General features: G+C 37.6%; 1 protein-coding gene across 10 annotated transcripts in view; it reads right to left on the bottom strand.

Annotated features, from left to right (window-relative positions):
- Positions 1–18,853, bottom strand: part of LOC129722415 (protein prickle-like) — a 209,595-nt gene that overhangs the window by 10,523 nt on the left and 180,219 nt on the right. For all 10 annotated transcript variants that reach the window (XM_055675837.1, XM_055675838.1, XM_055675839.1 and 7 more), the window contains one exon: positions 7,462–7,575. In XM_055675837.1, the coding sequence (XP_055531812.1) occupies positions 7,462–7,575 (114 nt within the window). The remainder of the gene's footprint in view (positions 1–7,461; positions 7,576–18,853) is intronic.

The following is an 18,853-nucleotide window of genomic DNA, read 5'->3' as shown; positions in this document are numbered from 1 at the left end:
TTGGTTGGCTGCTAAACGAGTCCCGTTGTAGCCGTACAGAACGATGCGCGGATTTTGTTTTCTGAGGTAGGTGATTGAATTAAATGAGTTTTCAAGTGCTGATGTCCGATTATAATATCAAATTTAGTGCTTTTAAGTGAGTTTTTGAAGATTATGCTTTATGAGGAATCTACAGTGAACTAAGAAGAATCCATTCCATGGATTAGCAGATTGGTTTAAGAAGAAAATATGCGTTTTTTCCTGTTTTCAATTGTGTTTACATGTTGAATGAGATGAATATACGGGCTGAGATGAATAATGGAGCAGTTCCCCTACTTTCGAAAAAGAATCAATAGCATGCCGCGTAAACAACAACTTTTTTGAGAAATCCGCGTAAAAACCGCGTATAAAAGACTTTAGTGTATTGGTAAAATATTTGCAAAATACAGTCAATAAAATTTGCTTCAAGCTTAAAGGTGAATCGGGATTGTGGCTTTTCAGTATACAATTTTGAGGCTAGGTTTCTTTTCACTTCACGATTTTGAGCCTGAAAATCTCAGCGTCCACTAAACAGCGCTGATAAATGATACCCCGTTTTACGGTACGATATTTTTAGAGCCAGAACGGTTTGATTGATTGGTGTGACGTCATCGGCGAAATTGATAATTATAATTTTATATTTCAGAAAAAAGTAATCCGAATTTTTTTTCAAGAACAAATATAAAAAGATAATTAACATGTGGCAACACTGAGCGAATAATGGAGTGCGAGTAGTTTGACGAGTGTCGCAGTTTTTTCCTAAAAGTGGCTGTTTTTACGCTCTGTTTAGTTCTGTTTTTTGCATTATCTCCAACAGCAACATAGTATTTATGCGAAGCTAGTGGATTTACAACGTATATTTGTTCTACTATAAATATATAAACGAGCACAAGCTACTATCCCATGTTCAGTCAGGTTATCGACCAGGTTACAGTACAAAAACAGCTATGCTGAAGGTTATTGATGACATTGGAATTCTAATTGATGGAGGTAAATCAGCTGTCATGATTTTACTTGATTTTTCCAAAGCATTCGATACAATGCGATTCGATACGCATGCTAAATTGTGTGAAAAGCTCAAAAATAAGTTCTTCTTCAACGATAATTCCGTTGCTTTGGTGAATTCTTATTTGTGTTACCGTTAACAGACTGTTTTTTATAATAATTGTTACTCTGATTATCTTCCTATTCTTTCAGGAGTACCCCAGGGTTCGGTCCTTGGGCCAATCTTGTTCTCGATGTACATCAACGACTTACCCTCGATTTTAAAATATTGTAATGTTCATTTATTCGCAGATGACGTACAACTTTATTTCAATTGCGCTAGATTAAACTTGCATCATATTGAAAATATGCTTAATGAAGAGCTTAAGAACATTGAAGCTTGGTCCGTTAATAATTCATTGAAATTAAATGCTTCCAAAACTAATGCATTGTTGATTACATCCTCAAATCAGCGCAACACAATTCCCATACCAAATATCGTACTAGGTAATGATTCGATTTCCTTCGTTGATCATGCTGTTAGTTTAGGGATAACCATTGAGTTGGGCTTTACATGGGAAAAACACCTTTCGCATCAGTGTGGTAAGATTCACGGTGCTCTAAGATACTTATACCCTTGGGCGCGTTGTTTTAATCGTGACACTAAATAACGGCTCCTCAAACCGATGATTTATCCGTATTTCGTATCAATGGATTCTCTACTACCTTCTGCCTCTGCCGCCATGCTTGATAGAATACGAGTTGCGTTGAACTCATGTGTTCGTTTTGTTTACGACTTAAACAGATATTCTAGTGTTACTAATTTGCAACAAAACCTCTTAGGTTGTTCTTTTTCAAATTTTCCGAAATTTAGAGCATGTAGGATAATCCACAATCTCATTAGAACGAAAAAGCCTGAATATCTTTACAACAAATTAGTACCTTTCCAGAGCACAAGAGTGAGAAAATTCATTTTACCAAATATCGCAATGCACAATACGGCAAATCCTTCTTCGTGCGAGGTCTTGTGTGTTGGAACGCACTCCCCCCGACAGCACGGTAGTTTTTAAGGTAGGATGTCTAGAATACTTTAAGTGTTAATTATGTTTATGATTATTCTTTGAACATTCGCTTTGTTATTTTTTCTACTACTACAAGTCGACGCACTTCATACATTCGTAATTTGTATACTTTGTAACGAAAAAGATTTATGTCTTATGTTACGTGTTCAATAAAGCAATACAATACAATACAATAACAATTATTCCGCGTCGAAGACTCAACAAAAACGGGCGTGCAAAGTGGTCGATATTATAATTCGGTCCGTGTGTACGAATAGCCAAACAAAAGATAAGATAATCCGCGTTCAAGGCCAACTGACTAGTGTGCTGTGTCGCTACGTGAAGTGATTCCGTAACCGGCTCGCTACTGTGTGCCTGTATTGGCGCTGCTGTGTGACTGTAACGGTTGCAGCTTCGAACAATCGTACCCCGCTGGAAGAAAAGTAAAAAGGTAAGTGTTCTTGTCGGCGCTAGTGCGCTAGCTTTAGTGCATTGGAGGTAGATTCCTCACCTCCCGGTCTTCCGTCTTCGAAACCTCCTGACCTTCTGTTACGCCCTTCTCTGTCCATTCTACAGTCCCCCTTCGCCCCGCTTTACTGTTTATTTTCGGCCAAAGGCAGGACCGAAATTAAAACCGTTTGACAACATTTTGCAGATTTCGAAAGACCTGACGAAAGATTACAAGGCCGTCATCGAAAATTCCAAGGTCAGACCCAAAGCTCCGTGTCGTGGTCAGCGACCTGGAACAGGCTGACGCTATAGCTCGCTCCGAGCTCTTCACACGCGCGTATCGCGTTTATATACCCGTACAAGACGTGGAGATTGACGGTGTCATTACCGATTCGAGTCTGTCGGTCGAGTGTATTTTTAAAAGCGGCTTTTGCTGCTTCAAAAATTCTTTGTGCCACGATGTAAAGGTAAAGATAATAGATTGCAAGCAATTGCGGTTTCTGTCTCTTGTCGGCGGCACTAAAGAGTACACTCCATTACACTCGTTTCGTGTTACGTTCGCCGGGTCTGCATTGCCTAGCCAGGTCTCGATCCAACGGGTTCGTCTTCCTGTGCGGCGCTATGTGCCCCGCGTCATGCACTGCCTGAATTCTAACCAGTTAAGCCACACCACCCCGTACTGCTGCAATAAGGTACGTTGTGGCAAGTGTGGGGAGAATCATTCTGAGGACTCCTGTAGTGAAAATACTGAAAAATGTATTTACTGCGGGGAGAATCAGCATGAGCTCTCGACATGTGCGGTGTACATGCAGCGTAGGGATAGCATCAAACTCCTTCATCTGATGAAGCCGATTCTGACGATTCACTAGCAGGAACATCTTATGCCAATCCTGGGGAGTCTAGAAAAGGAAAAAAAATATTCCTTCTCCTAAACTCTCCCGAAAAGGTCCTAAGATTTCTCAAAATGGAATGAAGGGTACAAACAAACCAAACAGTGCTGCGGAAAAACCGAAGCTAACTCCTCCTGGGTTTGCAAATTTAAAGTTCCAGAAGGAGTTCCCAGCACTGCCAGGAACATCTAGAACCCCAGTTGTTCCTTTTGCACAACCAGTTGATGAAACAAACTCTGGACTAGTGAAAATTTCTGACATTGTGGACTGAATTTTTGAAACTTTCAATGTACCCGATCCAATTAAATTTTTTTTTTGAGTGGGGGCCTAGTGTGGTTGGTAACGTCTCCGCCAACCACGCTCGACGCCTGGGTTCGAATCCCACCGCCGACATAGGTGTCGATGGTTGTGAGGTGGCGTGATCCACTCACAACCAACCCAACTGGTCTAGATTCAATCCTAGCCGACACCGGGAGATTTTCTGAGGCGAAAAATCTCTGGGATCACGCCTTCCATCGCATGAGGAAGTAAAGCCGTTGGCGCCGGTCCGTTAATAAACGGGTCGTGAGTTAGGGTCCTGGGTGTGGAGTCGCCTCCCTGGGCTCGGTGATTGGCCACAACAGTGGCGGAATTAGACCGACGGAAAATAAGCGAGAATAAAAAAAAAAAAAATTAAAATTTTTCCTAAAGCATTCCTCCCAACAGTTAGATCATTTTTAAAGCAGTTGACTGCCCAATGGCCCCTCCTGCAGCGATTGTATCCTTCGATGGCTAATTTATCTACTTATATCATTCATAAAAATTAATTTGGGTATGAAAATGGCTGGCTTTGATGATTTTTTTTAAGTGCTGTATTGCCGCGCATAGCAAATCAGTCCCATTTGCATTTTCAGTAAAATTGAGTTATTACGCGTAAATGGTAGCTAACAGTGCATAGTTTCGTGACAATTGATGAGCTCAACAACTTTGTTCTGAAAAACTGATGGAAAACATCCAAACATATTGTCCCATCTCGTAAGAAGCAATGTTATAAAATCATATAAAAACGCGTTTTTCTCGGCTTGCTGAAAATGCAGGTGGGACTGACATGCTATGCGCGGCAGTGTAGTCCATGTAAAATTATTAAGAGCAATATTTTACATCCACTCATTTAAAATTTTATTGAGAATAATCAAACTCCGATGTCAAATATTACTCTGCTAGTAATTTAAAATCTTGGCGAATAACATCCTAAATACATCCGTTTCAAGATATCCCAAAATAAGTTTAGAAAATGAGAGTTTTAATAAGAAAATATCCCTTTTTGCCAGTTTTTTGGGATTCTTTGAAATGTATGATCACTATAAAACCATTCATTCTTCTTTGTCAGCAAAAAGATTGGATGAATTAATACGATTCTCGTGTTAAAAGTGAAAACGTAAGAAATTGGCAAAAAATTCGTGTGGGTTTCAACATCTATCTTCTATCTATTATTATTATTATTATTATTATTATTATTATTTTTATTATTATTATTATTATTATTATTACTATTATTATTATTATTATTATTATTATTATTATTATTATTATTATTATTATTATTATTATTATTATTATTATTATTATTATTATTATTATTATTATTATTATTATTTATATAAAAGAGAAGTTTTGTATGTATGTATGTATGTATGTTCCAGCATAACTCTCGAAGGCCTGAACCGAATTCAACCAAACTTGGCATACGTGTTCTTTGTACAAAGGAAGTGGTCATAGAAATATTGGATAGGGGGAGGGGTCACCCTTAAAGAAGGAGGAGGTCAAAAGTAATAAATTTTTATACATAATGGAAGCCTTTCATTGAAATTTGATGATTTTCGGGTTCTAGGTCATATTTGGAGGCCGAAAGTGGATGTCCAGAGACCAAAACATGATGTTCGATGCCATTTTCAATCCAAGATGGTGACTTCTGGTTTCTGGGAAGCCATTTAAAACTGTGGAAAATACTCAAAAACCCCTCAATGTTGGTATTTTTGGAGCAAAAATGACTCTTAAGAACCGGTTATCGGTGTCTGATGATACTTTGAAACTTGGGTTGCCGACTTCCGGTTTCTGGAAATCTGCGAAAATTAATAATTGAATTATATACTTGGCAATATGGGTATTTTCGGAATCGGAATGACATCGTTATACGAAAATTGATCATATATTCCCAAGTATTGGCCTTTTTTGAAACGTAGTGACGTCTGTTTGCAGCCGAAAATCGGCATTCGAGCAAATGTTTCTAGAGAAGTGTTTCAAAACATCCAACCTGCTTTGATCCGTTTTTGGAACAATTTCTTGACATAATTCTTGCATAAATGATAACGGAGAGTCTAATCTAGCGTTTTGGATAAAAAAAGTTTGGAAAAGTTGCTGAAGCTCAACTATTACCGAATTTAAATTTGGTTAAGAGCATCGATCAAATAAGATGAGAACTCCTAAAATCCAGCTGTTTATTTAAAAAAAAAATTGTATGTATGTATGTATGTTCCAGCATAACTCTCGAATGACTGTACCGATTTCAACCAAACTTGGCATACGTGTTCTTCGTACAGAGGAAGTGGTCATAGAAATATTGGGAAGAAGAAGGAGCAACCCACAAAGGAGGAGAGGGTCTTAATTGGTCAGAAAATCAAGTTTTTTCATGCATTATGGAAACATTCTGAATGAATACGATAGTTTTTAGGCCTTTGGTCATGTCTGGAGACCGGAAATTGATTTCCAGAGACCGGAACATGATGTCGGAAAGAGAAAGGGGCAGCTATCAATGAGTGAGGGGGTCTTATTTTTCAAGAAAGTCAGGTCTTTTAGTGCTCTATGGGAACTTTTTGAAAAGGTACGATAACTTTCATGCCCTCGGTTGGTTAGGCCAGAAGTTGATAACTAGGGACCGGAGTATGATGTCCGATGTTTTTCTAAAACAGAGATGGCAACTTTTGGTTGCTGGGAAGTTGTATACAACTTTAGAAAACGGTTTGCAAACCTCCAAACATTGGTTTTTCCGGATCTGGAAGACCTTTAGAAACCAGAAATAAAAGTCCAACGACATTTTTTAAATTCAATATGGCGACTTCCGGTTTCAGAATTTTTTGAAAAACGAATATAAGCTCTGCAATATACATATTTTCGATATCAAGATGACGTCCAGAATCCAAATATTTATGTCCGGCGCAAATTTTCAAATCGTACACGGCGGATTACATGTTCTGGAAAGGTTACTAGAATACAGAAGAAGGCTTGGACGTAATATTTAAACGTTGTTTTGAAATCAATTCCGCGATTTCTGCTTTCTGAAAACCTGTGAAGCTGAGTAAAATGGGCAAATCATGTCGATATCTCTAAAAAGAGAACTATGTTCAGAAAATGACAACGGGTGTCCAACGCTATTTTCAAATGCAAGAAGAAAAATATTCATAGGTCAGAGCTGACTCCCCAAAACCGAAAATTGGTCTTCGAACGTTTGGTATAGTGAGGGATGTTTTTCTGCATTGGAAGTGATTCAAAACTTGCGGCAAATGTGGAGATAGTCTCCCTATCTCCAAATTGTTAATCAATTCATGAAGACTGATGTTTAACTATAGGGATGATATTGATATTGTTTACACAAAAAGCAAAACGAGAAGACAAAACAAGCACTAATTTTCTCTATCAGAGGTGAGCTTAGGCCATTGATTATGTAATTTTAGTGTAATTTGAGTTCATTGTAAGGTAATCGATACCCTCGAATATGCCGATAAGGCAATCCATTTTTCAACAGAATTTTTGAACTCACTCGACCCAGCTGGAATGCCTTCGCATCGATTGTTAATCATAAAAGGAACTTCAATCATATTGCACAGGAATATAATATGGGTTAGAAAAAATATATGAAAATATAGGAAATTATAGAAAAAGCAGAAATTTTTACACGAGCAAGGCCGGGTACATTCAGCTAGTTTGAAATAAAGTTTCATAAATTTTCTCAAAAGACGCGGTTTACTCTAACAGAAAAACCAAAATAAACTGCTAAATCCATACATAAAGTACCAACTTACCTCATTATCGTGTGGTGGAAGCTGCTGGAGCAACTGACGGACCCGATGACGCTCTCCGATGCTGTTGACGTACGGAACCTTGTCCTCGGGGATAGCGGAGAAATATAGATGCACCTGTGTGGAACGGGGAAAAATAAACGTATGATTAGAAGAACCACGAAACGGACCACGTTTTTACTAGCCGCCGCTTGTAGGCTTTGTCGCACCGAACCGATCGTAGTCGCAATACGCGGCAACTGCACTGCAATGATCAGTTAGACAGGTATGTGTATTATGCAAATTATTATTAGAAAAACGGGAACACTAATGGATTTTGTTGGTCTGCTATCAGGGTGATGATGCACGCGGGATGGCGTTCCAATGACCGCAAAAAGTTTTGCACTTCCTGGTGCTGTCCGACGCGGGTAATGGAAATGTTATCAAAACACCACCCGGTCAGTCATAATTTATGTTTATTTGCCTTAGTGCCCGGTATAAAGAAGCATAAGAAGAAGAGGAAGCAGCTTAACCGGACCCACTGCCGTGGGTTCTGATGCAACCGACGCGATCGTCAGGTTTTCAGCGTGAAATGTTACCTAATGTATTGCATATAACTGCAAATAGAGATTTTATTTATCGTTGCGGATTTTGTTTATTATCTCATGATTTATCATGCATTCCAAGGGATCTGATTTCAAAATGAGATCTAGCCTCGAATCCCACTATTTCGTTATCGATATTTGCAAGGTTTTGCATGCCAGACTAATCTGGATTATTCGACAGCAATATAAACTTCTAAAATTCTAGTCATTTTATCCTGAAGTTGAAATTGCAGACAGAATTTTGCTGATTATTATTGATGGAACATAACAAAACTACACATTTTAATGCCTGCTGAATTATGCAGTGTACAAGGAACCATGATCCCTTTTGTCTGAACACATCTGCCAACAACAACCCCGGCAAAAAAAGCAATTTCTTGTCGCTGCGTCTATTTTCCATCCACTCGACGCTTTTACCACGACAATGTTCAATCAACAAGTTGCTTACCGCTGAGCTACCGTCAAGCATCGTAGTACCGGCACTGGGTGAAATTTATTAACACATGTATTGAAACAAGTTTTTTTCTACTATTTTCCTACTAACGACAACCGGATATCCAACCAATACGGTACCACCTCACCCCAAGACACGGACGTACCAATTTGCATCTGGAATGGCGATACAGTTGTTCAACCTATAATTAAAATTCTTCCGACCCTGCTGTTATCATCTGCTGCTCCCCGCTACTGTGGAACCGAGCCGATGGCGTTGTCGTCTTTGCCGGGTAACCCAAGAAGTGCAGTATGCATTGGGCTGCTCTACTCAACGCCACAAATTGCAGCCGTCAAGGCAAACCGGGTTCCCTCCTATTGTTACCCAGCTGCAAGCAACCCAATGATGTCCAGTTGGGGTCCGTTGGCATCATCATCATCTTCTTGTTCAGCTCCATTACCATCATCGTCACCGTCACCATCCTCACCGTGCCCGAGTGTGCAAGTTTCAAGTCAAGAGACTCACAACGAGTCATTAGCGGTCATTTTGCTTCAAACTGGAATTATAATTTGCGTTCCGTTGGCGTGGCGTGCGTTCGTCAACCGTGGCCGGGTCTCCGATGCGGCGAAGTGAATGGACCATGCGATTTGTTTCTCTTTACTTTGCATCCCAGGGGAGGTCACACAGCAAGAGATAAGAAGGTGCACACGCAAAAGGGCTGCGCGCAGGGCACGAAATGTGTGTAATAGTTACAATTATGTCGCGGAACTTTTTTTCATTGCATTTCTGCCATCGTGAAACCACGTTGCGTGGCTGTGCACCAGATCGGTCTTGTATCGATCCGTGTAGCTGTCGGCGAAGAACCTCCTGAACAGGATGGTGCTAGTTTTAATACATGCGCGAGAATTATGTTCCCGAATCGACGCTGCTCACACCATAAATTTTGCGGGACGACGCATCGCGTGAGAAACTTTTAATCGATAAGACGAATCATCGAAGACTGGTTCTAGCGGGCAATGTGACTTCTCAGCTATGCGCCAGTTATGTAGTAGGTAAGCAAATTTTTTTAAACACTGTGTTAAATCACAGAAAAGATAACTCCATGAATAATAAAATTATCATATTATTGCTGCGTGTGATGATTAAATGCAGGCTTGGATAATGGTACAAGCCTAAATACAACTTTAACTCAGTCTTTGCATAAATTGTTAATGGACTACAACTTGCTGCGGGCAGATCTAGCTGATAAAACTATATACGGCTTCACAGTTTGCTACAAAAGCCGAGATCGGATCTTGATTACTTTCGTTTAAGACTATCAGAGCGAAAAAAAGAAATGTTGTTGTCTAACAAAATTGAGTTGTAACACGATTAACACTTTTGCCTAAATAAATTGCGCATCTTCAAAATCAATAGAAGAAATTATGAACTAGTATCTAGCGAATCAATATTGAAAGTGTTGAAACATGTGAAGCTGAAAGTTTTTTTTTATTGACGGACTTGGTATAAGTAGGAAAATTTTTTCTTTAGTTGGGAAAATAATATTTTTTTCTTCTCGGTGTTTTTAATTTAACAAAATAACGTGGATGGAACTGAACCCTGCTCGATGAAAATGTCGAAATTTATCTTTAATTAGAGGCAATTCGAAAATATATGGCCGTCCTTTAATAATACAATTGATTTTACGTTTTACAAAGCAGTGATTTATTTGAAGTTTGCCTTCTTTTTTATTTTCTTCTGGAGTAGAACACCTCCCTGGGCAATGGAGACGCTGGATAAAGACTTGTTCGATTCCTCGTCATTGTGGATTATTGTTTCCAGCAGCGTTCTCTGATACTTTCGCAGTAAGATCAGCCGCCAGATCGACAGGTACTCCAGCACTAACGCGCGTAATTTCATTTACGCTGCAAACGATGGATTCGACCTACCGCGAGTTTAAGCCCAGCATGAGATGAATGGGACTTTGTTTTCTCCTTGACTTTTGTTACGACCAGATAATGCACACTGGGTCAGAAGTGAATTCTAGCGGAACGAAATTATCATTGCCCTCGGTTTATCCAATCGGTTTCCGATTTTCTATAAAGTTTTGGATATAGCTAGGATGCCTGTAAAGATGGCGCTGCGATACTAACTTTTGTCTATTATACGCTATAGGTTTGGAGTCTTCGAGAAGGTTGTAGATCAATAAATTTTAGTAAATTTTGCAGAAGACAAAATATTTCTATCACTTCAAATTTCAGAGATGTACGAGTTGTTGTAAAATTTGTCTAAATTGTAAAAATTGTAAAAATGCTGACTTCCTAGAACGTTTTTTTTTCAATTTTATCTCGATGAAAGTTGAAAGGTTCTGTTTTGTTCTGCCGAGTTTCTTGAATGCTTTAGTGAAGCTATGACACAAATTTGAAAATAATGCACAGTTTCGTGAATTAGTTATCTCATTTAACAGTAAGTATTAGCAAACCAGAGCTTTGCAATTTTTGCCAAAGTTGTAGATCATAAAAATTAACGAGGTTTCGTAGAAAACACAAAATTTGTATCTCTACAAATTTTAATTCTATACGAGTTTTTGCTTTTAAATCACTATTGTGGTAACAAAAAATATCCGCGTGATTAACTACCTAATTACTTCAAAATTGCAAATCTCTAGCGTGTAAGAGAAACGAAGTTGGTGTCGAAGCAAAATTAAAAAATAAGCATTCAAATGAAGTCCCTTATGACACCGAGAAATGTTTTTGAAGACTAGAAATTGATTGGATGGAGTATCAGAGCCCTGGCCCATGTATTCCAGGCAATTAACACATTTTCACATGAAACCTATGGTTGCATTCGAATTACAATATCACTAAAACACTAGAAAAAAGATCTCTAATAATTTTGTTACGCTAGATTTTATTCCTGGCCCAGTGTGCAATGTGACTTGCAAAATCGATTAAACTGAATAGCGATGTGACGATGAACAAAACTGCTATGATGAAAAAACACGTGTGATTGACTTGAATACGTACGGAGAGGGTAAACGCAAAAACCAGACGGTGCGACGTAGATGATAGAATGAGGGAATTTGAAGAAGAGGACGAACCGCGCTGCACACTATTTGCAGGTATATAAACGTTGTGCACGCAGCACATTAGTTTTACCGTTAAGTGTGTTTAACCGTTAAGACGACCAAAGATAAGCGGTCAAGTTCAGATTTCTGTACGTTTGCTGTTACCAGGAGAACTAGCCAGGCACACTAGGTCTAAAGTTAAAGCTAAACGAAAGCTGTTACACCAGCTCCATGTGTATATTGTTTCATTTATTCAGTCAAATACAAATACTGCAAACAGCAAAGAAGCAAAGCTAAGTTTTGTTACCTTGCGAATTATACTTTGTTGAATAGTTTGGATTACGCAAATGAAATTTTTTTTATTGAGCAATTCAATAATATAAAACACAGATTTAACCACCATATACTTGAGTTGAAAGCAATGCTGTCGAAAACAACGAGAAAACAAGATTCGTCCCGCGGCCTATGCAAATAGTAATTCGCAATGGCCAGCAAATTGGAGCCACTATTGTGACAACCCCACAGTTATTAGCGCTTCGAAATCATTAATTTGAAGTATTTGTAGAACAGCGTCACTATTATCAGTATAAGCAACGTATTGGCGAGTGTCAGAAAAATAATAACTACTTTAAATCGAATAATTTTAAGGCGCTAAAAAGTGCCATTAATGGGTCACAATAGTGACACCGGCAAGTTTGTTCAATTTATTATATTTTATTTCTTCTATTACTATCAATGCCCAAACGACTGAAGGCGAATGCGCCTGATTGGGAAAGATTCACTAACATGTCCGGCCATGTTCGGTAGTGCGACAGCCACGCCTGTATGACGGCAAGATATCCAAAAAAACGGTTTACTCTGTTGCTTCGTCCGCTATGTAACGTTGCAGGCGAATGAGCGAGTAGCAGCAAAAACCATACAAACATATTATGTTTGAAATCATCGCCTGCTGCGTTGTGACAGTGGTTGGATAGACAACTTAATTTGTACATGCCATCTTTTATACGTGACTACTGAGAGTTATACTTCCGGTGGGTGTGTCATTGTACACTCGAGTAAGCAAAACAACAACGAATCGAGTAGAAAGTCAAATCGTTGTACGACAGATAGTGATTGTTTATTCTGATTGAAACTGACACTTAGAGTTTCGTCTGGTATTAGTTTCAGCTCTGATTCGTGAATTGTTGGGCAGTGCGTACCATCAGAAATTCTACACGATGAAAATTGTGGTCCGTTCGACTCCTATCCCTACCTCCTCGTGTTACAGGCGAGATACGAGTAGCGAAGCGTAGATCATGGGAACCAGCCCGTAGTGAGACCTCGGTTGTATGCTGACGGGGAAGGGGGAGGGGGAGCTGACCTCCTCCCAGGAAATCCCAACCTTTCTGAGCGTTTGTTTTCCAGATTAGGGGGCTCACAACAGCGTTTGACCCGAAGCGGGCGGTTGAATTCAGAAACGTGTTGTCTCGAACACTAAAACCAAGATGGGAGCCCCATCACGAGACTCGGTAGTGTGGCCCTAGTAAAGCAACCTATATTACACTACGAACAATCAAGAAAATATAATTCGAAACATTCGGCACGGACCTAGGCAGCGAAAAACGGACCACAAATGGAATATCGGCACCTGGAACTGCAAGTCGCTAAATTTGTCGACAGAGGCAGAGTGCTGCTTGAGCAGTTAGAACCACAACTTGAGCATCGTGGCTCTGCAGGAGATCTGTTGCAAAGGCGAGAAAGTGTGGAGGGTTCGTGGCGGCAAGGCCCAGAGCGGTGGAGTAATTAACAAGGGCAGCATGCAGGATCGCGTGATCAGAGAGGGGATATGACTATTGGGAATTAAAGGTCGTATCTTCAACTACAGCATCATCCATGGGCACTGCCCGCATTCGACTGCCGAGACTTGACGAAAAGGAATCGTTCCACGCACTGTTGGAGGCAACATACAACAGCTGCTCACAACGGGACAACAAAATCGTTATCGCGGATATGAACGCCCAGCTTGGTAGAAAAGTGATCTATAGACCGGTGATAGGGCCTCACAGACTACATACCGTCACGAACGACAACGGCCAACGATGTATCAACATTGCAGCTTTCAGAGGCCAAGCGATTAAAAAAAAAATTATAACGCAAAGATACCCACGCAAAGATTGCCAACTGGACATCACCTGACCACCGAACAACAAATCAAATTGACTTCGTTCGATGGCCGATTCTTCTCATACATCACAAACATACGCTCCTTCCGGGGTGCAGATATAGACTCAGACCACAGCCTAGTAGCAGTACATGTGTGCTCAAAACTGTCTACGGTATTTCACACACGACAAAACCGCCCTCCTTGGCCAAACTTCCGGCAGTTTCACAACCCGTAGACCACCGAGAGCGATGGTGTGGAAAAAACAAGCTTGTGAAGGCTGTCTAAGCATCGGCACAAAAGGGAACGCGGCCAAACACTGATGAGTTCACCATGAGTCGACGATTTAAGAGAGAAAGAAACACCAGGAAGACAAAGATTATGAAGAGCTGGTGCAACGGAAGGAGGCAGAAGTTAACCTTGAAGTGCTTTCAAACGATAACAAAGTCCCGAAGTCCCGAGTTACCGAAAACCTGGAAATCAAACAAGATATTGGGTCACTAAAGAATAATCGAGTCGCAAGTAAGGACAGACTACCTGCAGAGCTCTATAAATACGACTAAGAAACACTAGAAACGGCACTCCACTGTGTAATTTCCAGGATTCAAAGGAGGAGACTACCGAAGGAAGGGTTGGAAGGAGTTATATGCCCTATCTATAAGAGGGGTAGTCGGCAATGCGGTAACTACCGTGGTATAACTATGATCAACTCCGTCTACGAAGTCCTCTCCCAAATTCTGCTCTGTTGTCTTCTTCTCTAGCAAAAGGATTCGTAGGGTAGTGCCAAACGGGCTTCACACAAGCATGCACTACTACGGATCAAATCTTCAGAAACCTCGAGAGCACAACGTGCCCGAACATCACGTCTTCGTGAACTTCAAGGCAGCGTATGATACCGTCGATCGAGACCTGGTTTTCGGGATAAACTGACAAATGTACGTCAATAACAGATGATACAGTAACTTATCCCGATATTTCTCCTGAAAGATACATCGAAAGCCAAAAATACATTAATTTTCCCATGACCAGCTGATCTGTAAGTCTTCGGGGACAAAGCCATTTAAAGGGGAAAAAGTTATTTTTTTTCGAACTAAATTTCTATTTTTAACAACGGCTTTTACCCGTTAACACACAAGTGCATTAAGCAGACAGCATGACCTGTAGGGAAAGCGAAAAATAAGCGGACTGGAAATTTGATACAGATTTTGAAAAATATACCGCATCCCGACGGGACAGGAAAGAGTAAACACAAGAGTAACCTACACCAACCTTTGAATTTATACGGCAGTTATCAATTGCACATGTAAATTCAAAACAATCAACATCCGCAGCATGCTTCGTTCAGTTCCAGCCAGGGTTATACATTTTCGACACGATCACAATGAAACGATTGAACAAGCCCCTCGCTCTCACTTCGTGTAATATTATATTCAACAACTGTATTGGTGTTTATTTTGTTTAAACTTGACTGGCTGAGATAATTGTGTTGCATAGATTTGGAAAACTACTCGGAAAGGTAAACTTTCGTTTTTACTCCGATCGATGACGTTTTAGAATCTCGCGTGTATGGTAAACGAAGGAGGCGAATGTGACAGTACATAAAGCGTGAAGCTTGAAGGAATGTTCGTTCTAATCGAGAGCGAGAGGAGTGTCGCATCGCAATACGTTGAAACCGCATGAATTGAATTAAAAGTGTCTTTCGGGTGATTCATTTTCAGCATAAGTTTTACCCATTGAACTGATAATGTTGACACTTGGTTACGTGTGCATATCGAGGACACTTTCGATTTTCAGCAAAGGTAGTCAATAGGCTTCGCAGATGAACTCAGTGTTATTATTGGAAAGTTTGGGATGGCGGAGGCAATCTACGCCAGACTGGCAGTGGAGACTAGGAGAATTGGACTAGGAATTGATGCGTCAAAAACCAAGTATATAAAAGAGAGAGGCTCGAGAGAAACCAACATTCGCCTCCCACGGACGGTGTACACGGACGGCGATGAACTCGAAGTGGTAGATGCAGGCCCGGATTTGAGGGGGGCAAAGGGGGCAAATGCCCCGGGCCTCCCGATTCAAGGGGCCCCCCTAGTCTTGGGCCGACCATTTTTTTTGCTCATCACCTCTTAGAACGTTACCTCTAAATATTTTAGGAAAAGAGGGCCTCACACACAAATTTGCCCCGGGCCTCCCACCGTCTAAATCCGGCCCTGGGTAGATGAGTTCGTTTACTTGGGATGAGTTCGTTTACTAGAGATCCAACGACGTATTCAAACTGGAAATCGGACCTACTTTGACCTTTGCAGTAGAGATGGAACCCGAACCCGACCCGAACCCGAGATTTCATAGATTTTATAGTCGGGTTTCGGGTTTTCATACCCAAACCCGACCTGAACCCGAAATTTTTAAACCCGAACCCGACCCGAACCCGAATTTTTTTTTTCACCAAGCCCGAACCCGATCCGTACCCGACACTTTCAATAATTTTCAAACCCGAACCCGACCCGAACCCGTCGGGTACGGGTCGGGTTCGGGTTTTGGGTTTGAAAACCCGAAACCCGACCATCTCTAATGGGCAGGACATGTCGCGAGGATGCCGGACGACAGTGCGATAAAATCGGGTGACTTCAGAGATTTCACCGGCACCAGAAACGTGCAAGGTGGCTGGACCAGGTTAATGTGGATTTACGATTGTCGAGACGTATAGAAAATTGGCGACGAGTAGTCCAGGACCGAGGAGAGCGGAAAAAAGTTACGACACGCGCTACCGCGGCTCTGGCTTGCTGAAGTAAGTAACTGGTTGAAATAAGCTTTTAACTAGGTTCTACATTTTTCAATAGTGCTATAATTTGCTCCACAAAATCACAGATTTCCGCAACTTGCCAGACACACAGTTAACTTTCCAATCGATTGCTACCAAAATGACTGAAATCCGTTGTAAACTGACCGAGTTTCATTTAGAAGAGGACTTTCGTGATGCTCACGATGTTTTCTATTTTTTTCTTTGCGCCTCCATCTTACCATGTGGAGTAATTCTACGTCAAAATAAAACGAATAATGGGTAAAACGCGTGGCAAAAACTTTGGTCTTTACTTAACTATTGTTCAAAGATGATTTGATTTTTTTTTTCAATGAAAAAAAAAATTCAACTCAATTAGAGAAAAATAGCATATTTTTATCGTGAATGATTAATATTGCTTCAATACAAAAGTGTTTGTATATATTTTAAATTCATATTTTTCGCATGCGAATAACATATTTTGACTGCAAATAACGGTTTTTCTAACAAAAAAGTTCTTCTAGGAAAAAAAATTAATTTTGTTGCCGCAATTAAGGACGACTTCCTACTTCAAGAATGTAAAAAATGTCAGATATTTCGAATATGTCAAAAATGTCAAATACATATGTTAAAAATATCGAAAATGTCAAAAATGACACTTATGTTAAAAATGTTAAAAATGTTAAAAATGTTAAAAATGTTAAAAATGTTAAAAATGTTAAAAATGTTAAAAATGTTAAAAATGTTAAAAATGTTAAAAATGTTAAAAATGTTACAAATGTTAAAAATGTTAAAAATGTTAAAAATGTTAAAAATGTTAAAAATGTTAAAAATGTTAAAAACGTTAAAAATGTTAAAAATGTTAAAAATGTTAAAAATGTTAAAAATGTTAAAAATGTTAAAAATGTTAAAAATGTTAAAAATGTTGAAAATGTTAAAAAAGTTAAAAATGTTAAAAATTTTAAAAATTTTAAAAATTGTAAAAATGTTAAATATGTTAAAAATGTTGAAAATGTTGAAAATGTTAAAAATGTTAAAAATGTTAAAAATGTTAAATATATTAAAAATTTGAAAAATGTTAAAAATGTTAAAAATGTTAAAAATGTTAAAAATGTTAAAACTGTTAAAAATGTTAAAAATGTTAAAAATGTTAAAAATGTTAAAAATGTTAAAAATGTTAAAAATGTTAAATGTTAAAAATGTTAAAAATGTTAAAAATGTTAAAAATGTTAAAAATGTTAAAAATGTTAAAAATGTTAAAAATGTTAAAAATGTTGAAAATGTTAAAAATGTTAAAAATGTTAAAAATGTTAAAAATGTTAAAAATGTCAAAAATGTTAAAAATGTTAAAAATGTTAAAAGTGTTAAAAATGTTAAAAATGTTAAAAATGGTTAAAATGTTAAAAATGAAAAATGTTAAAAATGTTAAAAATGTTAAAAAAGTTAAAAATGTTAAAAATGTTAAAAATGTTAAAACTGTTAAAAATGTTTAAAATGTTTAAAATTTGAAAAATGTTAAATATGTTAAACATGTTAAAAATGTTAAAAATGTTAAACATGTTAAAAATGTTAAAAATGTTAAAAATGTTAAAAATGTTTAAAATTTGAAAAATGTTAAAAATGTTAGAAATGTTAAAAATGTTAAAAATGTTAGATATGTTAAAAATGTTAAAAATGTTAAAAATGTTAAAAATCTTAAAAATGTTAAAAATGTTAAAAATGTTAAAAATGTTAAAAATGTTAAAAATCTTAAAAATCTTAAAAATGTTAAAAATGTTAAAAATGTTAAAATGTAAAAAATGTTAAAAATGTTAAAAATGTTAAAAATGTTAAAAATGTTAAAAATGTTAAAAATGTTAAAAATGTTAAAAATGTTAAAAATGTTAAAAATGTTAAAAATGTTAAAAATGTTAAAAATGTTAAAAATGTTAAAAATGTTAAAAATGTTAAAAATGTTAAAAATGTTAAAAATGTTAAAAATGTTAAAAATGTTAAAAATGTTAAAAATGTTAAAAATGTTAAAAATGTTAAAAATGTTAAAAATGTCAAAAATGTTAAAAATGTTAAAAATGTTAAAAATGTTAAAAATGTTAAAAATGTTAAAAATGTTAAAAATGTTAAAAATGGTTAAAATGTTAAAAATGTTAAAAATGTTAAAAATGTTAAAAATGTTAAAAATGTTAAAAATGTTAAAAATGTTAAAAATGTTAAAAATGTTAAAAATGTTAAAAAAGTTAAAAATGTTGAAAAAGTTAAAAATGTTAAAAATGTTAAAAATGTTAAAAATGTTAAAAATGTTAAAAATGTTAAATATGTTAAAAATGTTAATAATGTTAATAATGTTAATAATGTTAAAAATGTTAAAAATGTTAAAAATGTTAAAAATGTTTAAAATTTGAAAAATGTTAAAAATGTTAGA

The sequence above is a fragment of the Wyeomyia smithii genome, chromosome 2 (assembly GCF_029784165.1).
Source record: "Wyeomyia smithii strain HCP4-BCI-WySm-NY-G18 chromosome 2, ASM2978416v1, whole genome shotgun sequence".
NCBI lineage: Eukaryota > Metazoa > Arthropoda > Insecta > Diptera > Culicidae > Wyeomyia > Wyeomyia smithii.
Note: the sequence above shows the minus strand (reverse complement) of the source record. Positions and strands in the feature narration are given on the sequence as shown.